Source organism: Temnothorax longispinosus, chromosome 10 (genome assembly GCF_030848805.1).
Source record: "Temnothorax longispinosus isolate EJ_2023e chromosome 10, Tlon_JGU_v1, whole genome shotgun sequence".
NCBI lineage: Eukaryota > Metazoa > Arthropoda > Insecta > Hymenoptera > Formicidae > Temnothorax > Temnothorax longispinosus.
The window spans coordinates 3,188,018-3,212,942 of record NC_092367.1 but is presented as its reverse complement, the minus strand read 5'-3'; the positions used below and the strand labels follow the sequence as shown (position 1 = coordinate 3,212,942).

Genomic DNA, 24,925 nt, shown 5'->3' with positions numbered 1-24,925 from the left:
AATATTCCTGATGTATTAAAGTTCCCATTTGGTTTTATATTACAGCTGAAATAGAAACTTATTGCTTAAATACATTTATTTGCCTATTGTAATTAATACAATTAACATCATTAATTCAATAATATGCATGTCTCCATGTTAAATATTATTATCTGAATAATATACTAATAAAATAATTTTTTATTTCACGACATTTATAATTAATTTATCTTTCAAGAGATTCAATAATATTTAAGAGATTATTAATGGTGCGCCGTTTATTTAGACTTTATAGAATAAAATTAAAATTTTCATTTAAATTTTCTCTTTCTTTTATTCTTGTTTTTCTACTATATCAGAAAATTATTCTAAGCATACTTGCTTAACAAATAACAAATACGTATAAATTTATAAACTAATCTAATATACATATATGTCTTGAATAAAAACTTCTACAGTTAATTTTTATCTCTTCTTTTTTGAAATTTATATATTGACTTCACATTTTTTTAATTATCTAATTACGTACGTTTTAACGTTATGTTAACAATTATTCTTTTGTTTAAAAGCATGTTTTTTTTTCTCTGAAAAGATATCAGAAGGGTGTATTCCGAGCCGAGTTAACTCGGCTTATTTTTGTCTTTGGATGTTGACATTGTTGACAGCCACGTGTTCCTAACCTGTCATAACCTGCAGCTGACAAGCAAAATTGTCTTTTGTTAAGAAATGTGTAACTTAATTATTGCGGTCTTTGATTTCTAAGTGTAAAATGTTGAACGTTTCTTCTATTTCATTTTTACAAACACTATATAATGATATAACACAGTATTTACATTTATGACGAGTTCGGAACACTTCTCGGTTTAGTTTTTAGTTAAATAACTGCCAATATCCAGAAACAAAAATAAGCCGAGCTAACTCGGTTCGAAATACACCCAGAAAAAAACACATTCGGGTCTTGGAACAAGATCGGAAATTAATTTCTATTGTTTCTTCCAATTCACTCGACTGACTCGACCATCAAGTACTCCGAAATCTGGCGCCCTTTTAGTACGTGGGCGTAATCGAGTTCGGCGCGCCACTAACAGATGGCGACGGCCGAGCGTGGAACCCGCCGTCGAGGGCGTCGAGTGTTATATTCGCGGCGTTTGGTCGGCCGCGGCAGTATGGCTTCGGCTGCCGGTACGCGTGCATTAGTGGTGTTCCCGTGGCCTCGCACCGCGTTCTCGTTCGCGGGTGTGCGTGCTCCGTTTCGTGAAAGAGAGGAGGACGAGTCTCGCGGTCTGCGGCCAGAAGACGCGCCATCGGGGATCGGCCGGGCGGCGGGGAAGCGTGGGACGCGAAATAAGTGCGAGCCGGGGGAGCAGTCATGCGGCGGAATGTCAAGATCGCGTTGCTCCTGTCATGCGCGTGGATGTTCGCCTTTGTTTACTATTACCACACGTCCAGGGACACCAAGGTAAGATATCGCTCGCTGTCAGCTGATCGCGGCTACGTGAAATTTCGGCTCGGCCGGCTCGGCGATGATGATCGAACGATATATGTCGTCAGTCGTCGGAGTAACCGTCCGTCTCTGAAGTGGTGCACGAAGTGCACGAACGCCGCGCCGCTTGCTGCTCCAGAATGCGATCAGATCGCTTGCGTTTTGCGCGTCCAAGAGTGTCTGCTGCTTTACATTTTTATCTTCTAATACGCACGTATAACAGAGAACAGCAGTTTTCTGTAAGAACGTCGCAATGAAAACGCGAAATTTGGTATAGCGCGATATATATTAAAACGCTGCTTTCCAATTACCTACGTCACGAGTCACGTGACGTAATATCCGAATTCGAATTTTTTAACGACGCGGAGAGAGATCGGAGCTTTCCAGCAAGCGACGCAGTCGACACAAACGTCGTTCTATCTTTCTTTGTTGGCAATGACGAACGAAGACGAAACGACACTTGTGTCGACTTGGGTCGCTTGCTGGAAACTCCCATTATTTGTCCTTCGAATATGTGTTCCATTTAAAATTTTCCTTATACAATTTTTCAAATATACATGTATATTTTATAGACTCTTTTCGGCATATCTGAAATCTGTGTAATATTCTAATCGAATCTGGTAAAGAGACGAAAAAATATATGCTTATTTGCGAGATAAAACGTTAATTATGCACACGTCGTGATGTTACAACATACGTATGTTGTATATTTTCGCTAAATTTCTCTTGCGGCTTGCATGTAATTTCTAAAAGCATTCTGTATTTACGCTTCTGGGATTTTCATCCCCCAGATTTTTAGCATGTGTTTAAACGTATCATGCGCTGAGCGAGCACGGTTACATAAACTTGTTACAGTTTTTGCATCGTACCTTCGTAAACAGAAATGATGATTTTTGCAACGCTTATTCAGCTTTATCGTTTTACTTTTAACATGAAACAGTGTAGATTTGGAAAGAAAAATGAATAATTTATTATTGCGATATCTCTTTCAAAATAACAGACTGCGCTCAACATTAATTATATGCATTATTACATTGCGCTTTCGCGTACTATTAACTGAATGAGTTTCTTTTTTTAAAAGAATATTCTCCTAACACGCTCCTACATGTGTTCTTATTTACATGAAAATAAGCTTCGTTGTACTTTAAATCCCAAGCGACATATGTCGGCAGCATGCTCGCATTACGGTATCAGCTTCCACGCGGAACGCGTGGAATAATATCACGGAGTCTGTAGCGTAGGGAGAAAAAAATCGATTGTTTTCGTCCCTCGATGTTCATCCCTTCGAATGCTTTTATTTGTCGATACATTACATCGCGACCCATGAATCAATTTGAATTTTCTATCCTCTTTGACTTTTAGCTCCAGTTTTGTAGTCATTATATTATTCATACTTTTTTGAATCTTGCATTGTAAAGTATATTGGATAAGGTATATAGAATGAAGCTTTATCTTGAGATACTTACCTACAGACAGTAGTCCGATAGTCACATCTTGATGAAAGATTAACCGAGAATTTGTTCAGTTGATTCTGAAATGCAATATGATAATATACTCCCGTGAAATCTGACGCCGATTAAAGTACTATACATATGACTGTTTTCGAATACTTTGAGATTATAATGCGCGATGAGATAGTTTTTTATAGATTTTACATTATTAAATACTTTCTTTCGAATGATATAAAGTTGAATTATATCAATAAATAAGAATGGAGTTATTACGAGACACGCACACTGTATCTGAGTCTCAATCGCGATTGCAAACAAGGTACAACAAGAGATAAGTATAAGATATAAGCCAGATCGCAAAATCTATTTAATATAAGCTATATTAGGTTTCAAAACGGGTTTTAACTGAATTGTTCGGCAAAATTTACACGATCGTAATTACGGATCTTAGAGATTGTGTGACATTATTATATTTATAAATAAAATAATATTTTAGATATTGCATTATACAGAAAACTGAAATTACTTAAAGTTGTTATAAATGACAATTTATTAGAAATAACTTAATACTTTATACAAACACTTATTAATTATCTAGCTATTATATTAATGAAAAAGTTACAATAATAAGTTAAGTATAATTTATATGCTTTTTTCTTGATTTTTTTATAAACTGAACTGGATATATTATAATATGCAAACTGAATAAGGAATAAGCAAACTTGAGCAAAAAGATTGTATCAAAGCAGAAGATTTAATAACTACCTATCTAGAGTCATTTTATTTAATATAATGCGCGGCCGCGATTCTGGTATCCGATGTGATCAAGTGATGCATTTACATGTTACATCGAATCCGAGAAGCGAACGAACTTCGAGGTAATTGTAATGTTAAACATAATAAATGTTTAATGTAATGTGAATAATGATGGAGTGCGGCGGCCTCTGTCACGGTATCCGTTTCGTTTGGCTAACTCTCGCGTGATCGCGTGTGAGCAGTTATACTACACGTTGTGCTACTGCTAAAAACGTGGACACTTCATCGGACAAACTCGAACTATCGTAAATTTTCAACCGCGATCTATCGCTCGTTAAATTTCAGCAAAAAGAACAATATGTATTTTATATGAATTATAGGCTGATTAAATATCTGATTAAAATTCTACGCTAATTCTATATATGTATTATCGTTCGTAACGAGGTAATTTTCATTAAATCGTTATTATAATGTGGGTTAATAAATGGTATACCATTTATTATAACAGCGCGAAATATATTATACTTTTCGTATCGCAACGTTAACACGCATACACATAAATGTCTCTGCTTTACGCAATATCAGATATATATGTTAGATATGTATTTCGATTAGAGAATAAATCGTTGTTGCACAGATACAAAATTCGAGTCGCAATTTGTCAACTGGAACCATCGCGCAAATAATTAATATTGTGTCGCTCATATAATGAAATTTATACGCGCTAATTTACAAGCCGTTCTCCCGTCCACAACTCGAAATTGTGCGAGAGCGACTTAGATTAGATTAGAATAGATTAGAGCTACAATTAAGTATGCGAAGTTATGCCTCAATTTGCACCAGCGAGTTACGTAATTATGAGAAGTTGCTCTAAATTACTTAATCCATAAGAGAACACGTCGTCTCTCCAGACTTGCGTCCTTCTAAATTTCACGAACGTGTACGAAGCGATTACATTATTGGCTTTATAAGCTCTTCTAGAATTCTAGAAAGAGCTTATAAAGTCAATGTAATCGCTTCGTACATCTCGCATAATATCACCCGTAAAATCAGGAAAAGACTAAAAAGTCTTGTCATAGATAACTGTCAGAATGATAATAAGACGTATGCAAACATCTGTTACACGAATAGTTGAGAATCTCTATTTATTAATTTTATTAAGAGGATTATTTTGGGTGCCAAAATACGCTGAGTTAAATTTGGCAAGCGTTATCAGAGGTTCGGCTACTTCTGGACTGTGCGGTATTCTACTTGTACATCGGCCAAGACCGCGGTCGATCACCCCGAGAATCGAGATCCCTTTCGCAGTCGCGATGCCTGTTCGTGACAAAATCATATTAACATGCACAACCATTTATCCTGTGACTGGGACACGGTTCAGCGATTGACGTACACGTTCGTCATTGACTGAATGGACTTGAACGCCTACATGTGCGGCCTTCGATATGTCCCGCTGTGCTCGACTCCCGCAAGCACTAAATAAACCATAAAATCTCACGAGCGCTTATTTATCGTCATTATCTCGGGCGTCACGTGCGGTCTAGTAGCCAGCTTTCCTATAATAGATAGCGAACTTTCGGATACCTAAGAAAAGTTAACTTGACAATCCCCCTCCGGCGTATCTCCGAAATTATAAAGTTTAGAAACGCAAAAGGCAAATGCGACAATAAATTTATTTTTTTGTTTTTAAAATATAAAATTACTTGACCATAGAATTTAATCGACTACGCGAAAAATGAAGTAATTACAAGAGCGCGCGCAGTTGTTTCATTCATGACACGTGAAGACAGCCATACCGCATACAAGCGCATGCACGCAGTGCGGCAGCTGGCATAATGTCCAAGCTACTTGTGATGTGATACACGTCGAGGTAAATGCATTTAATCGTAAACATCAAGCCATTCTGTTTCGTGAATGTTGCGACTTGCAACATAGGTATTTTCAGTTTATATAAAATGAATGTGTGATAGGTGAATAAATCCGAGATCGGGCTACGTACAATTATTCACCTTTTTATTTATTCGTAGGGGTTTTAATATGTAATAAAATTGAATCGAATTTAAAAAGAAATAATATTACGTGTTTACTTTTCGTCAAACAAATAATGTAAGGTTATTCGGGTTTCTGGTTGGTCACACAGATTTAGCATAGCTATATCCATTTATCTTAGATGCGGAAAGCAGTAAGAAAGGATAAAATGCGAATAACGCAGATAATATGAACGAATGGTGCAGAGCTGTTTTCCTAGGGCTGTTTGTTGTTAAAAGGCCACGCGGAAGATCGATCGAGGCATTGTAAGTTTTATTCGGATTTTCTGTTTTTCCTGAGAATTGCTCTGTTTCCTTCTATCTCGGAGCGTCTCGTTTCGGAACAATACTATCACTCATTAAACAATATTATTGTTCACTGAATAATACTATTCCAGAATTGCTAGTTAGTTTAATTGTTCTTTTTTGATGAACTGGTTCTTCTCCGCGGCTTCAGCACAATTGCGACTGTAAGAAAAACGCATTTCTTACATGATAACTTTTAGATAGGAAAAAATTTGTAATTCGTTAAATTTTGAGAATTTATATTTCCTAATATGAATTGAATTTGTTCTAATTTTTGCAATTTTATTTATATTTAATTACTTTTTTAGAATAATTTATTTAATTGCAAATTTACGATAAAAAGTGTATATTGTATATGTATACACACCTACACACATAAATATCATAATGTTACAAATATTCTAGATTGAAAATTATACTATACTCTTTATTTACAAATTTTATCGCGCAATGTTGGGAAATTTTTTATATTATCGTATTTCTTGGCTATCTCAAGTAAAAGAATGAAACTATATATTGCATTTTGGTAACTGGACGTTATTCATATGATCTTTATAATATATGTAAAGGACTAGATTATTGGAGATACCTTTTTTAAAACCAGAAATTTTATATCTGCATTTTTATTAATTAATAATGTCAATTTAGATAGAAAATAAGAAAATGAGATTGTTTACCTCTTCTAACATACAATTAAATAATTATAGCAGAAATTAACGTTTAAATTAAGTCGAAAAGTAAATTCGATCATGTATTCAAGCGGCAAACCTCGATGTTTGGTGAACTTGTTGACCTTTCCGCTAAGCGTTATCATTGGAGTCGTGTATCAATACGATATTACGTGGCATACATTTACGCATTGACCGTAGTCTGCAATCTAACGGACGCGTTTAGGCAAGTGCATCGTACGTGATGCCGCACCGGTGCGGCATCAGTGAAATCGTGATTTACTTCGCATGGCATTACACGATCGCGTACAGCATGTTAAGAAGTTTGGGAGACATTCGCCAACGAGCGGCCGATGTTACTATCAGTTTCACTTTACAACATAGCTTTACGTCACCGCGAGCATTTACATTTCCTGAATAACGGAGACCGCTTGCTTGTCCGCAAAACGTGATGCTTTCGTGATGCTTTCGACTCTGATATCCGTTAACCGCTGCTAATCACCCTGCAATGAAACGAATCGGGCATTCAATGCGTAGCGAAAGCGATCTTTCCGAATACCGTTATTTTACAGGACGTAACCGACATATCATCAGCTTTCATTTACAGGTTTGCCGATCTTTTTTTAAAATAAGTGATATTGCTGAAATTAAATTAAAACAGCTAAATATACTATCGCGTAAATAACAAGACTTCCCATTTGTCGAATACCAGCGCGATACCGCGGAATCGTCGAAATATCGCTTAAAGAGACTATTCTAGAACGCTATAAATTTTGCCACCGCCATTTACCACGAAAATCGGGGGAATCTGTGTCTCCGCGCGCTTATCGCACAGGGAAATTTGTTAGGCGAAATCTTCACGGCTGTCACCTCCTCTTGGCCGGGGACCGATTTTTCAGCCGAAATTTTAAAATCGAATGTCTTTTAGGAAGGACGTATTCAAGACTGTTTTCGGTGACTGACCTGACTCGTCTCGTAATCCACGCCGACGCGACGTGGCGCTTAAACGCGAACGCGCTAATGGGGCGGACTAATCGCGTTAACCCTGCAGGAAACGATTCGGTCGTTAAGCACGGCAGCCGCAATCGAAGCCGAGTGCTGCTTTCGTAGCGGAGTTGATTAAATCATCGTTGTTTCTAGTGTCACGCGTAGCTGCTCGTATGGCGAACGTTGCACTCAAGTGAGAGTGTCATTCCGAAACGTCCGTTTTACACATTGTCGCGAAACTGTGCTCTATTCCGCGAACGCAGCTGTGTTTCGAGCCAAATTACGACTCGATGCTTGTTGATTGTCTGCATGATACATCAGAACGAGTTGGACCGGTCGTGCATCCTGCGTACTTTTCCGATGCATAGCTCTTCAGGCATATTGATTTTCTATTAACTTTTTTATTTTATTCTAAGTTTATGAATAAATTGTTTATAAATTTTAGTTATACTATACATTTTATATATCGCAATATATTTAAAAAAATATAGTTAAACTATTTAAGAAAAATGCATCTATTTCAATTTAACGCATATTTCAAGTTTCCATTTTGTTCTCGCTCGAAATGAAATTGACGCACTAAAGAAAGAGCTTCTAGCAGGTTGCAGGTTGGTTCTATAGTTGATATATTGCTTTATATCTAAGGCGTGGCATAAAGGAGCGATCGAATCATCGACGCTTCGATGAAACGCATTGCGCTACTTGAACGAAATGGTGCATTTTCGAACAAGTTCGTCACGAAGTTCATAACGTAGTCCTTTCTTCTCTCCTTGATTATGTTGCACACACATGTAAATAGTTCCTTTTATTTTATTTCGCGAAAAGAATAAAAGTAGGTATAATGAAACATTCATTGTTTCTTTAGCTATATAATTTCTGAGCTATATAATTTCAATATTATTGGTCGCGCGTCTCTGAAAATTTCTATCGAAAAGAAGACACTATATTATAAAAAGACCGTTACATTCGCTTTTATTAAGAAAACATGGTACATAAATGAGAGATACTCACGCTGACAAACAAATTGCATAACTAATGACATTACTGTCGCTTTTCTTCGTAGCTTGTAAGTCGAGAAGACATACTCGCACACGTTCTCACGCTTTGTTCACGTTGCACGCTACATCCGCCATATTACATTACCGTCTCGACAAGAGACATTAATTATCACGACGAGTAAATGTAGAGCATACGAGTAATTTGATTCATATAATCATGCATCAACGTTACGTTTTGGCGAATTATATCTGATCTATCTAATATCTGACCTGCAATGTGCAGAAGGATGAAAAGGTTAAATTAAAATTAGTTTCATCAGTTTACAATTACATTATATTTTTAACTCCGAATGAAAAGAATATTGTTATAGAATTTTTAGATTCGAAATTTTATTACACGAATGTTTGAATTCTATTGTTTCTTTAAATATAGTAAGTTAAGCTTCTTTATTGTATTATGTTGCATGATAGATTCATATTATCCAGCTATGAAATATATATGGAAGCACGTTGCATGTCAGATTAAACAGTAATTGACAAATTTTACCGCAGCTAATCAGGCGAGCTCATTTATCGGTTTTATCGGCGTTTTGTATAGATTTCAGTTAATTGGTATTTATTCATGCTATTTATTCGTGACATCGAGTAATAGTCTGGTTTTTTAGCCATATTATTTATTATGCAACAAATTGATATTCAATAATTGGCTTCCAATATAGCCAATATTGGAAATGAGCAGATTATACTTGTGTTTTGCTCCACTTATTTAATATCGAGAACGAGTAGATTGTTTTATCTTTTTATTAATAGGTTCATATAATTTAATCGATAATAATTTTTCATATATTAGTAAATAATTTTATTAAAATGTTGAAAATTATTGCGCAACATTTTTAGTCAGCACATTTCTAATTAAATTCTTTAAATTGTTAAATTAATTTTTAGCCATTTAGAAATTGATTAATTTATATCGAGGTGCATTTAAATCCAAATAAGATTTTTAAATATTCTCGCAGAAAATATATTAAATTCATTTTATAGTAATAGTAATTTGTAATAAAAATTTGACATTTTTAATCATTAATCGTAGAAACAGCAAAAAATTAGGAGAAGAATCACATGAGAAATATTGATGAAGGAAATTGTGTTACGCATCGTACTATTTATCATAATAAATAGCAATGCGTGCCGCATTCTGTTAAACATATAAGCAGAGCGATTATCAATTGGGCTTTCAGCGAGAATGTATCTTATTTATGAGATAGAAATGCATATGCGTAACATGTGAGCACACGCAGCGAACTGTACGTCATTTTCACGTATACCATCATATACATACAGATATCGGAGTTTGCAATGAGCAAAACACATTGGCGAAATGTAATGATAGTCTTATATTATACAGACGCGATTGAATATAATACGGGTATTGACATCACTCGGTGATTTTCAATACTCGACACATTATAAACGTTATCCAGGGGACAATATTTCGAGGTAAAGTTTAAGATGAATATATTTTCACTAAAAAATCTGATTTTAATCTTCTGATCAGAAATATTTGAATATAGTTTCTGAATTTCCTGCGAGTGTATACAGATTATGCATGATTCTTTGTAATAAATTAAAACTCTTAAAAGAGTAAGAAAGGAGAACGCAGCTGCTCGTGTGATATTCGGTAATGAACATTTAGGCCATGAACTCGTTCGACCGGCTGCGTAAAATCGTACGGTCGATAATAATTGTAAATCCTCGCTCCGTGGGGCACAACGGTCGCCTCGGTCGCGTGCGTGCGTGCGGTTGTCCGTAAAATAGGGGTGATTTGCTCTTGAGGACCGGTTTGAAGTGAGTGCCATTCCGGTGACCCGATTCTCGCGCGAGCGGTGGTCGACACCGTCACTGTGGTATGTGTGCACGTGTGTCTTACGACACGCACGTGCATCCGCGCCATTCGCATACCGTCACGATATCGGGCATGCCAGAGATATTCCGGTGGAATGATATCTATGGTCGGTTGTCAAAAGTGAAAAAAATAATAATAATAATAAAACGAGCCGTGGCGGATGAAATCGTGAAATCCCGGGATTTTCTGGGAATTTTTAAACCTTATCCGTATATAACGTTCTGTTCCAATCCAAAAGAGGAAAAGAGAGGCTTTTCCGGAATTACTCCGTTAAAAATGCGGACGACAGATTTCATATTGTTTTAATGAAAAGCGGAAAATGTATCTTTCATTATTATTTATTTAATTTCTTAATTTAGAAATTAGAGATTATAACGATATTCGCGATTATCATACACAATCACATTTTTGTCACATTTATTATAGTGAACAAGTACAGCGTCATATGATTAATCGCTCGTATATTACTCAAACATCACTTCGATTCTAATATAAAATCTACTGTCATTTATATTATTATATTTAGCCAATGGCCAAACGATAGCACCTGGTCGGTTTAAATTTGCTTCCATGTTAGTAGCTGTTCGATTGAACTGTCACGCCCGCGTCAACGATAGATAACAAGATCGCCGTTAATATATAACCAGTATTCGATGATACTTTAATGACCGAGTTATTTGATAGAGTTATCAATATGACGTATTATTATAGAGGTTGATCTATTGATTTGATCATTACTTCAGTCATTTGTGTGTATATATCGTGCATAAATTATCATAGATAAAATTATCTATAGAATTAGAAAGTAGAGATAAAAAAAGATTACGATTATTGATTTTTGCACATATTTAAATGATATAAACATGAATTATATGGAATACTGCGCATCACAATATTTTAGTAATGATGCGTATATATTTTATCATTTAATTTGAAAATAAATGATCGAAATTGATCAATGATATCGCGTAAAGTTTATCCTCGAATATCGTTTAATAATTGCGCTGTAATGTGTATCGATCTGTCATTTGCTATTGATTTTTACAGCCTAAAGGACTCATTACTCGATTAATTTCACATGAGTAAGTATTACATATATATTATTGCAATTAGCTGATATTGAGTTAATTGCTAATGACAAAGTTTAACTGTTATACATGTAAATTAATTCCTCTTTTAATGAAAATTTGAATGATTTATTAATCGCTTTAACCCGAAAGAATTATTAAATCTGATATATCATAACTAAATTGAAAGAACAAAGTTTATCTTTGCTTTGTTCAGAAAATAGAAAATTAAATTATTATTATTATTTGTTAATGTTCCACGCGGTTTTATACATTTGAGATAAGAATAAGAACGATATCAATCGGCACGAATTAAAAACTATTGATTTACTCGGACATCTACGAGCAATAATTTGCTTAATGATATTTAGGTTCGCAATGCAGACGCACTTCAAGCTTTCTTGCGTTTTGATTTTTCGACTGAAACGTCTATCATTTTTTCAAATTAAGAGCATGGAGGAATACGCGAATCGCCGGATACAAGTGGTGAAAGATTATGCGATATTATACAGGAGAAGCGACTGTTTATTAAAATTTATTGGTTTTTGAAAAATAAGATACAGATTATTCGGTATAAAATTATCTTATGATACGTTAAATATTTCGCGGACTTACGGACTAGGCTGTATACAATGTTTTCTTTTCCGCAAATTATCGCGTAGCGTTGTGTGAACACAAAGGTCGCCGCGTATCATTACGCACAGTGAGATTGAGCAGACAAGAAGTGGCGCGTATCTTTCCATGTATTTTCGCATTATCATTCGAGACGTGATTGCGACTATTTCCAATGAACAATTAATTTATTAACTCGCATAATTAATTGACTTCTACGACTGACGTTCCATAAACGTGTCGGACGATGGTTATTTATCGGAAGTTATTTCGCCCGATTTAATCAGTTAAAGTAGGAATTCCCATTGAGCGATAATGGACGGGAATTGTACATTAACGTCTCATGATATTCATGGAAAATAATTTTAATGATGCTTGAATCGGAATATTTCGCATCGTACTTTGACTTCCGCGCCGGTTTGAGAGAATATAATTTTGCCCAACATTTTCAGATGGAAAGTGGGATGATACGTGAATCGTCGGAAGTGGCGCGTGAAATTGACCACTCGATTTTCGAATTTTCTCCGCCGTTCGAGATACGTTCGTTAATTTGCGAGGTGTCGTATCATACAGATTGTAGTTGTCCGCGTGATTGTACTTTTTAAATGTTATTCTTCGCGACGTAATAAAGAGTGCATTGCAATTAATGTCGGAAGTACACAAAATATCAAAAAATTGTTTGAGCTCTATTCTTTATATTTTTATGACTTTATATCATAATATATTTAAAAAATTATAAAAGAAGAAAATATAAAAATGCTATGAATAGTTAAAATATCTTATAAATCCAATATCTTAAAATGGATTAGCTAGAATAGATTAATAAATAAATTTTAAAATATATATGAAATTAATTGTGTGTGACACTTCTGAAAATTATTCTATATGTATATAATTAGGGTTTTTAATTCTATCTTTACAGAATATATTAATGAAATATAGAGTATACATGCCGCTATTAAAAGGTCGAATAATCTTTTAAAAGAGAATTATAAAATAGCTGTCGTATATCTCTGTTTTCCCTTTTGCAGTAATTGCAGCCTAGATTGCCGCAGTCGCGCAATCGCACGCGATTAGCATTTCATCCTTGAATTTCGAATCGAGTCTCTGCTTTTCCGGTCGGCTTGCCATCCTCTCAGTAGGTTCCTAGGTTCCCTTGCCGTCCATCTCGTTCTCTGTACATCTCGCGCGCACAGGCAATCTCCTTCCTCTCTCATCGCGTTAACGTACCATCGCCTGAGGTTAATCCCAGACGTTCTCGCGCACCGGTTCTCTGCCTGTGACCCGCGCAAATATTTAGTTAATGTCTATAACCGGCATGCGGGATTCTCCTACGGCCTTTGCACCGGTCCGGTCTGTCGGTCGGTCGGCGGTAACAAGGCGGTCTTCGAAGCGCCGCAAATCTGCATATGCATGCACCAGTCCGTACGAGCGCATCGTTCCCTCTCTCGCATCAAGCTGCTAGTTTCAGCAGGTTTCCACGCCGTTCTATAAAGCGATGCAGAATGCGTATATACGTGAATTCGTCCATCCGCCCGCGTGATCCTTTTTCCACGGCGGCAGCGCTCCATCGCGAAAACACACGACCTGGGTAAGTAACCGGAAATTGTACGATTTTATGCAAAATCGTAAACGTTGGAGAGTCGAGATATTCACATACAGAGCTTCAGTGGCAGAAGAAAACCTCGTCTATAAGAACTTACGAAATATAATTATATTAATTTATGAAATATTTTAATATTCTATAAATGATATATAATTATATGTATATGTGGAAATATTTAATATTTAATTGCATAACATCAATTAACATAACTTGGTTATTCTTTTGCAAATTACATTATTTTTCCAATCTGTATATATATTTTATATTAATTCTTTTGAAAACACCACAGTATACTGTGTCCAGTTATAAATAATGGGCGGAATTGTAACTATTAAAATAAATAACGAAATAGAGGCTTTTGTATACAAAACTATTACTATTTTTAAATATTGGATTACAATTTCGGATTAACGATTTTCAACGCGGAGCTATATCACTTGCTAGGAGCAGAAGTGTTATTTTTACAGGAAAATGATTCAATTTCACACATTATTAATATCAATGTATATTATTATAATTGTACATATTGAAATTTTGGAATGGCGAAACATAATGCAAACGCTTAATAATACTACTCGATCATATTATCGCGCGCACTTTTACCTTTTTTCTATTTATTATTCTAAATTACGAAATATAGTAGCGCTTTGTTACTACGTTATGTTCGTGCTTATTGAGGAGGATAATAATAAGAACCGTGGCAGATTTAGTTTCCAAAAAATACATCTTACATGTGCAATGAAATATGAAAATTCCTGGCTGCCATAATCTGTATGCTCACTGAGATGCATTCGAGTTGAAATTGCATGCATATGCCTGCTTGTCAGGAATCGGTATCGTTGCAGAACTGAGTTCTGGGATCCTGGAACGTACGTATAATGTACGCGACACGGGGGTTAGGCGGAGGATTGCCCGGGGGTTCATTAAAGCGACCGATTCGATACCCTACGCGCAGCACAGGCTCGGTCCATAAATCCGGCTTTGTCAGCAACTAGAAATCGTTAATTTCCGAAATGTCACTCTGCACTTCATCCGTTTCAACGCCATCATCCTTCCCTATCGCGTTAGACTATAAAATAGGCTATATATCGCGATAAACCGCCAGAACGAAATTCTCATATTAAGTGCCGTACTAAATTATCTTCCGACATCTTTATTATTATAACAATAATGTCTGTAAGGACATATAATACTCTTTCGGAGTATTAGTTCGTGGACAAGTTATTTCTTTCCATAAAAAAGAAGCATTATTACTTACGCTATAAATATTTTCTGAGTATATACTTAAAGTATAATTTTTTTCGAAGAATTGTTTGTTCAGTGTTGCACGTTTTTTTATGACTAATTAGACTGATTGATAACGATTGTTTTGTTTTTTAATTTTCCGAAATTATTTTAAAAATCAAAGTCGCAATTATTCGAGAGTTATCTTTGGTCCATCATTCGGCATGTCTGTAAATAATATTACTGAAATGAGGAAGGAAAGAGGCCTCTATACACCCTTCAACTCTTCTTTTTCTCTAACAAGTAAGGGCGTTATAAAAGACGAGCAAAGCAAAAGAAAGCGTTGCGGAGTTTATTTGCTTTTCTCATCGAGTAGCTAACGAATGTTGGCGAACTTTATGACAGAAATTTTCCTCTCGGAAACGCAAACCATTTTATACAACACTTTTCACTTAGCATTCATTTTATGCTTGAATAATTTTTCGATAAATTTGGTTATATAACTGTCTGTTCTGTATTTCTAGAAAATTAATTTACTTTTATTTTTTGATGTTTATGTTAGGATATCTAAAAAGTTTAATCCTTCGAGACAACCTTAATAAATAATATGTAAATAATATTTTATGCTTTGTAGAATTCGTGCCAATTATTATTTTTATGTTTTATTATTTTTTATAAATGCCATTGATGCACAGAGAAAATGGGATTGAAAAGATTTATAATCTCCTTTTATTGCATTTTTAGAAAACATTTAGGCGTCCAAAAATATCTAAAAAGTCAGAGAGAATAGTCTAATATTCGTATAATTGCATATAAAATGTTTGCAAGTATGTAACAGATTAAAAGTGGTTATCATGATATTCGAATGGTAAAAATCATTATTATAAAATAATAAGAAATTGAAATTAAAATTGTTTAAAAAATGTTATATTATACTAAGTTTTGTACTATATTTAAAGATGTTTTTAAAAAATAAATGAATTTGGCATCAGTAAAATTATCAGTAAAAGAAGAATTATTTTTCAGCGATGTTTGCTAGCGTTCGGCTGATTTGTTTTTTTAATATTTAGCGGGAAATTATATATGTTATAAATTTATTTTGGATAAGTCTGTATCAAGTGCGAAAGCGTGAAAAGTAACAGTTGATTTTCTGGCAGGAGACATTTTCGGGGATAAACGTGCCGAGGACTTTATTAGGTCGCTCGACAAAGGGGTTGAAGCCGCTTTAGTATTCTTCACGGGGCTAAGAGAAATCTGGACTAATTAAAGCAAAACGTGCGCGCCGACGAACGGTTTAATTGTACTTTTCTTCTTTCTGCCAGCTGCCGCATAACTGCCTGCCAACGCGAAGTCGGTCCCATATTAGCACAGATTCTTTGAGGAATACATATGAGTCGACAGTACTTCGATAATTTTGCTTTTTAACACGAGATGTGCTGACAAGTGCTGTGTCGTGAAGTTTCACAAAAAGCGTCATTTATCTTTCTCTATTTGATGAATTACAGCTAATCTGGTATTTTCTCTGAAAGTCGTTTGAACTTACTTTCCATTCAATAAAAACAAGTTTTGATTTGTCGTGTAATTGGCGAAAGAATTTGTCGCAGCATAAAATAATTATGTTTTATTATGCAATATAAAGTGAATTAATTTGAGCATTTCTTATAATTTTAAATAAGGAAATTAAACTCGGTATAATATAGTAAAACATTACTTGTTTTTATACAAGTAGAATCACGCCATATTGTTTTAATTTGAATTGCAAACAAGTTAATTAAGTTTTGCTTACATAATGATGTTCACTTATGATTGCACGAGTACGGATTGTGTTTTGAAATTTAAGTTTCTAGAAAGAAAATGCTACTGCAGCGCAAAAGTAGTCTCTGAATTAATTCTTTCTTTTTAAATATTTTTGTGACTCTCAAGAAGTTTTGAGCCTTCGTTAAGTAACTCATTTGCTTTGCGAACTGTTTCGTTGCTACTTCTCAGAATTCTCGCATTGAGTTCTCGCTCAGGCAAATATATTTTTTCTCAATTCTTTCGCTGCGCGGTACTCACTCAGCTCTCTTTCGCATAACTAAACTATTTTACTCGGTGCAAACGCCCTTCCTTCCGGCGTCTCTCCATTTATAACATAGCACGTGTTCTTAAAAGAGATTTTTATATCTCGCGATCGAGTAATATGCTATGGTTAAAAATCAGTTCGTTGCAAAAAGAAATTATAAAAATGACAAGAGGATAATCTTATTAATATTTACTTCAAGACGTGGATGCTTAAAATTAGAACTATTTTCCATCTATTAATGAAATTTTTCTATCTTCTATTTTTTATCCGCATTTTGTTTGCTTCATTTTTCTGTTTCGGTACGTAAAATAATTTTGTACAACGTTTTTGCAGATATTATTATATAGCCGCTGTTCAGTTAAGCGGCTTATTATCTGTTGTGAAAAAAAAATGTTATTTGCAAAGAACGAGACTTTTTCATTCGCGCATTGCAAATATACCGATGGTTTTAGGATATATATTAATATTTTTTCAAGCATAAACGTAAAGCCGATTTGTTGTGATTGCTACCAAAATGAAATTTTCAAGGGATTATGACTGATACGAGGAGGAGAAAATACTGTTCTAAACTTTCATCGGCTTTTGCCATACATCCTTTTATCGTCAAAGTATCTTTTCCCACATTATTACGATGATCGGCTTAACACTGGCCACATCGTCCTGGCGATGTAAAGACCCGTAATTAAATGGGAAACGTAAGAAAAAGTTCGGCACAGCGGAGCAATGAGCACCGGTGCGAATTAAATTATAAGCCAAGTTGAAAGTACAGTCATAATATTTTCTTGAAGGAGAATAAAGTTAAGAGTTTAATATCTTCTTCTCATTCATCCGGCTTTAATAAAACGAATAATACAAAATATAATACGAAATATAATCGGCCGTCTTTATATAACTTGCATATAATTTATTCTAATTAATATATGCGCGATCATAAAATATACACTTTCAACATTTACAAAGTTTAATATATAATAATGCGTAATTTATGCTAATCTCCCCTAATTATGGACAGAAAAACTACTATGATTTTTATTACATAACTCCGACGTATCTTCTCTTGTGTTATCATCTCATTCTAACGTGTATATATTTTATAATTATAAATGTGTAAATATTATTTTTGTGCAAGCAGAATTTGATGCGTATATCGCAGCTTAAAATGTATACCTATACTCAAACGTGGTTAAGTTCCGGGCTAGCTTCGAACGATCCCTGATCATTCGACGGTGAACAATTACACGGGCATTTGGTATAGCACGTTGCGCGCCCACGCGACAATAGCTTCCTAATGCTCTTAATACCTGCCATAATTCTGGGCATGATATTCGTGGGTGTACATTTCGTAGCGTAGCATTGTGGCAACGTTTTAGCGTAATTGGTCCGGCCACACGGATGAGATTTGCCCCACGGTGTTTTCTCGCTTTCCCGTGGGATTCACCGCTCGGCGATTATATTATAGTGTTAAAGCGTCAGTGCATACGCGTAAACATGCCGCGTAATGAGCCGGTTGCATTCGCAGACACGAACAGCATGGCTACCCGCATCATCTGCTTTTCCTCTTTTTCCGTACGATTCATATCGCGAAAGCGAGTTTGTCGCGTGATTTACGCACCAAATTGCAGTTGGTCACAATTTATATTTTATTGTCCCAAATATACCACGAAAAATGGAAAGAAAATATACAAACGGTAAATACAGTATATTTGATGCACGACAGTAGAATAAATGTAAAGATAAGACTTATAAAAAGATATTTCTTTTATTATAATTTATTTTTAATTAATTACTAATTAAGTATTATTATAGATCGATGAAAATAAATAAAAGTTTTGGTGATTACGTTGGTTGAAGGAATTAACTCTGCAATTATAATTAATAGAGATCATAAAATGGAAATATTTCATTAACTTTTATTTTATATACGCAGTCTCAGTTTTTATGGGATTATTCGCGCGATGTTTCACGGATTTGTTATTTTTAAGGGTATTACATGCTCGGATTTTTATGGCTTGCACGTATATATGCTTTTTGAAAGGAAGAAACCTTCCCTGTTTTCAATCCGTCAATTTTCCATCGCGAAAAATATGTTTCACTCTTGTCATACGAATATCTAGTATACTTCTGCCATCAAATATAGCCGTAACGTGGAACCCGGATATGTAAAAGAAATTTCACTATGTTGTCCATTTGAATTTTTCATTTATTTAATGCTTTTATCGTGATTGCATATTAAAAGAATATGACAATTCCGTCATATAGAATGTCCTAAAAAAATTTGACATTTGTAAATTGAATATTTGCAAGTAAGTACATATATATTTTTTAATAGATTAATGTTCATGAAATTGATTCACGATAAAAAAGAGGAAGTTATTGAGTTATAGTTTTGATAAAGAAAACAGTGACATATTAAGAAATAGAAAAGATGGATATATTGTTATGTTTATATAATAATAACGCTAATTTATTAAATGTTTCTGCATATACCTATGGTATTTTTCCTCTATTTAAAATCACTTGCATACCGCATTCTAACGAGTGCATTCTGAAACCACTGTATGACATGTACAATGTGCGTGTTTTTTCTTTTTTAACCACACGAATGCGTAATAGCTTTCGCTGTTATCCCAACTCTACCATTCGGCACTCGTGCGAATTAACGCGATATTCCACGAAAAAAATATCTCGCCTGGTAAAATATTTGGCCGACATCTACGCAACCGCAACTGTACTTCTCTTGCGCATGTTTGCCGTGAGTTTTCTATCGTTGCGGATATATGTATGGTTTCAGAGTACAAAGCAGGAGAGATAGTAGCGAGATCAAGACAGAAAATGTTGCACGGTAAAATGAGAAAGATAGCTCCAGATAAAACTCGAAAAGAGTTGAGAAAGGAAATTCCGCGCAGTGTGTTCCTGTATATTAGTATACGTTTGTGCATGGCATGTGCAGCTATATACGCTCTGAAAACGTACCGTATTACTGCAGTGCGCAGTATTTATTCGTTTTAATTTTATTTCATCTCTCTCTCGCGTGCGTTAATCACGATTAAATCCCCTCTCCCTCTCTCATTCTCTCTGTCTCTGGAGATGGTCGGAAAAAAAGAATTCCAAATTTTATGAGACGTTTCCGAGTAATCGTGAATCGAGGGACTTCCCTCGTTAAAGAAAATCGAGGAGCTTGGAGTGTTTCCGATCTAAAGAGGGGTCTCGAGATATAGAATACTCCGTAGACGGCGCGACGAGCACCACTCTGTGCCTCGCTCTGTGCGGTAGATTCTCGTTTATTATTTTTAACGCACAGCTTTTCACGGTGCTTGCACGGTGAAATAAAAAAAAAAAAAACGTCAAAAAGCTAGTGATGTTGAGGATGGTATAGTTTTGATATATGGCTCGCTTGTGTCTGAAAAGTGGTGAAGTGCAAGTTCAAAAGGGGCACAATATTTTTCGGCTAAATGGAAGTATAAGATATTTTTTAAAGTACATTTGAGAATGTTGGAAATTTTTTGCAAACAAACTGATTCTTTTCTGTCTTACGAAAGACAGAAAAGGCAAGTTACAAACGTCTATGAAAAATTTGAAATGTGCATGTTTCTGCAAGATTGCAGATTGCAGTTATAAGCGATGTAATAAGAAATATATGAAAAATGTATTATATTAGAGATATGTATATAGAAAGACAGTTACGGTATTATAAGATGAGTATTATTTGAAACGCACATCTGAATTTTTCGAATCGGAACCCGATTATTATTGCCATCCACTAGAAGAATTTTGAAAATTTCGCGACGAAACCTTCGCGCGTGTTCCGCGCGAATTTATGCACGATGCACGCCCCGTGCGCCGCGTAGTTTCCTTGCCGGGAAATTCCTTTCGGACAATAAACCGTAGATCATGACAAATAGCCGAGACGCGGTGGGCGGTACCGGGTAGCATCAAGCGGGTTAATTTTTAACTCCCCCTCGTAACCAAGAGATTTATCGCACCAGCCTTTGTTAAGCCAACGCTCTATATACATATATATATGTATATATGTGTGTGTCACTCTGTGCGCGGCCACGCTTTATATATGCATTCGCGAATGTGCATCAGTGCAACGCGTGCGCGCGCGCTTTTGTAAAAAGAGAGAAAAAAAGCTTTAGCCCGGACCAGGGCTTATGCGCAACGATATCCTCGAAAATTGGTTGATCGATGTTTTTGCCATCGTAGAATAATATCTCTCTCCGCTATATTGTCGTGGCTCAATTTCCCCTCTCGATCGTCTATTTTTTCCGTATTTTCGGCGACACGGCGCGGCGGCGGTGTTCCTCTTGAGGTATTTCGGACGACAGTCCCAAACAAAATACAAAAGTTTGAATTAGCCACCGAATGCCTGTTAGCGGTCTGATTAAAATTCAACGTGATCGTTGCTAGTGCTTCTGCAAATGCATTTTCCCGTTCTACTTTAGCTACGGATCGTATTTTCCTTTAGAGGGTACATATTGACGCGGTTTAGGTCCATTTATCAGAAGAAGCTGGAGACATTCAAGATTCATAGAGGAGGATTAAAAAATAAAGCCGAAAGTATATATCACTGATACTCTCCCGTAGTTTGCTTAATTAAAGCGCAACAATGCCCCAAAGCCGAAAGTGCGGGACTTTTTCTTCTCTCTTGTCGGATTAATTTTATTTGCTTTGCAATTTGCTCCGTTTTACGAGTTAATGGAATCTGATTACGATATCTTTAAATATACGTTTATTGAATATCAACAGACTACTCGGATATTGCAGAAATATTATATTAATGTATTAGATGACATATCATACTTGAATAAAAATAACGGTTACCTCGCTTACGAGAGAATTGAATCTGCGAATATTAAATCCATAAATCGTTATACATGCATGGAAAGGGAGATAGAGTTAATGAAAAAGAATTATGCAATAATAAACGTAGTATTTTATTTATTGCATCAATATCTCTATAATGAGCAATTAAACTATCTTTTCAACGCATAATCTTATTTTGTCTTCAATGTGTCTCGTCTATTCAATATTTATAAAGATGATTATAGGCTATCTTTACGCATAACATAGATTTAAAAAAATATTATAATTATCGCTCACCTATTTTTCATATCGCTACTCAGCCGTGGGCAATTATCTTTAATTAGCAGCATAGATCGAGAAGTAACGCGTCTTTATATAGCCGCGAACGCGGGCCGCACGCATTTATACCGGTCATTTATCAACACCCCTACCAACACTCTCCTCGCCGATTTTCGGTCGTTGACAGGCTACGCTCAAAATAGTATGCACCCTTCGTGCTGGAACAATTGCGCGGGGAGCTGTCGTTGTAAAAAAGACCGAACAATGGCCGCTTTACAAGCGTCATCCACGTCCTATAAATCATAGCGAGCGGCGGGACATCTTTTTATCCAAAGTCGTGCTAGAAACATTAGGTCACTGTTCTCTTGTAAATATGCAGAAAAATTGTGTCAAATCTGACACTTTCTTTGTTAAATTTTAGAAAATCAAACGCCCGTTATAAATCAAGTAATCAAGTTGAATATGTAATTAGTACAATTTATTTATCCTTTACATGAAACAAATTTAGTGTATCTATGATAATTCTCTATTTCTGATTTAATTTCTACTTAATTTTGTAAATTGATTTGTCTTTGTAATGAAATCTTTCAATCGTAATGTAACAATAAGTTTCATCTATCGATCTATTATATGTTCGATTATTACAAGGATTTGGTTTTCATTGATAATTATTATCCAATTATGATAGTCTACAGATATTTATCATGGTCCCAATTATTATCATTTTAATGCAGTTCTCTATTTGTGAGGTTCAACTCTTGCATTGAAAACTAATTACAATGAATCTTCTATCTCGCATTCGTACGGTTCGCGGCTCGTTGTGTATAAATAACAACGAGGGCTCCTTCCTGTGTGCACTCTCGGGAGTAATTTCCCCTAATTAGAACAAAATTACTAATTACGTTCCGCGCAACATGCAATTAATTTTCGGTGGGATATCTGCGAGGAGAGGGAGATATATGTACAACTTCCCATTTCTTCTTCCCGAGTTAACGTTAGCGGCGCCGGAAAGGGAGGCGGAATCTCGCTACGAGCAAGATGTATGAGCTCCGAGTGCAAGCAGCCAATCTCTGTCAGATCTTGCTCTTTCTCTTTACCTACCATCACGTTTTTTTTTCAAGCGATTTCTCCGGAAACTGGTGTGTCAGAAAGTACGCCAAGACGTACATTTTCGTAGAGGTCGTGGTTGCTCTCTTAATTATACGCATCACTGCGTTTTGGCTTTTATCGTAATCGTAACAGACATTTTACCCATCCGTCTTTTCTCCCACATTGAATTCTTGCTGTAATAAATATTATTTATTAATTACATTTAATAAACAATACTTGTCCATCATTCGAGAAAAATCGGTATGTTAACTTCTGGAATCGTTTTCATACAGATGTGATTTAGTATAATTATTTAATTAATAACTGCTGATTTATAAAAGTTGATAACAATTAGAATAAAATAGCAATTCATTATTTTAACTCATTATTTTAATATAATTTTAATATGTTGTGTTTATTAATGAAAAAATTAATAACAACGTACATTTGTAATTGGATATAAGATATAACCCTTTAATAAATCTTTCCATTTTTGCTAATCGGGATGACAATTTTGCTAATTAGGGGACAATCTGTTTACAAATTTTCCTTTGCGCTGTCTCAGTTGGTCTATATTTTACATTACTCCCATTGCAAGATCTCTTTTCTTATTCTTTATTCTACACTACTTGCCGGTGTTCAGCGGCACTTTATTTACCGTGAAATTCGTCACAACGAAGCATAAGAGAGTCGCATAGTTTTACATTTTACGCGACGACGATTTGCTTTCTTACTGTCATTTTTGTGGCGTCCCAAGATCCTTCTCTCTTCCTAAGGTATAAAGAGGAGTTGCAATTTATCTTCCCTAACTTTTATTTTAACCGTAATATTATTTTAGCCGTTTAAAGAAGAAAATATTATAACGTGAAACATATATATTATGATATTTATAAATTTAGATAAAAATATATATTAATAATTATATCGCATTTTGTTTAAGTGTACTTTCATAAAAAGATGTTGAGATTGTAAAAATAAATTTTCATGTCTGGGTAGATATTTAGGACGTTAGTTTGTACCTTATATATTTATTTTTGGATGCTGGCAGAATTGCATTTTTTATTTGTTTATTTGTCCATTTTTTTTATAAATTTTTTAAGATTTCGTGCTGTAAAACTTGCACACGCGTAATCATCTTACGATAGCAAAAATAGAATAATTGAAACTAATTCCACGTAATCTTCTTTTAAAATAGAAGGAATAAAAATATGTATATAATATTAAAAAATGTTTATATATAGTCGTCACTTGATTTTGCGAAAGCCAGCCATTGAAATTCTTTATAAATAAATCCTTCTGGGGAAAGCCAAGATTAATTATACGCAACTAGACAAAATGCGTTAATTATTCCGCTTTATTGGCCGCAGATTATTCAGGAAGGGCATGTCTCTCACGATTTCTAATTTTATATGAGTTTTGTGCGCCTTTATAAATCGCGTGGATCTTGCCATGATCTAAAGAAGAAGCCTCGCATTTCACGCGACAACGATTTACTTTCCTTCGTAGCGCTTCGTGCGAGAATGATTCCACGAGAGTACGCTGCGGATAACGACGCGGATCATGTTATTTGCGGTTTCTACTCTTTCCCTAATGCATTTACGGTACTTTCTTCAATTTGGTAC

The 24,925-nt window shown here is 35.1% G+C and overlaps 1 protein-coding gene across 2 annotated transcripts in view; it reads left to right on the top strand.

The window, feature by feature from the left end:
- The first annotated feature begins 1,143 nt into the window (after positions 1-1,143).
- Positions 1,144-24,925, top strand: part of Pgant2 (polypeptide N-acetylgalactosaminyltransferase 2) — a 186,836-nt gene continuing 163,054 nt past the window's right edge. For both annotated transcript variants that reach the window (XM_071790004.1, XM_071790003.1), the window contains exon 1: positions 1,144-1,438. In XM_071790004.1, coding sequence (XP_071646105.1) covers positions 1,349-1,438 — 90 coding nt within the window. In that variant the 5' untranslated portion in view covers positions 1,144-1,348. The remainder of the gene's footprint in view (positions 1,439-24,925) is intronic.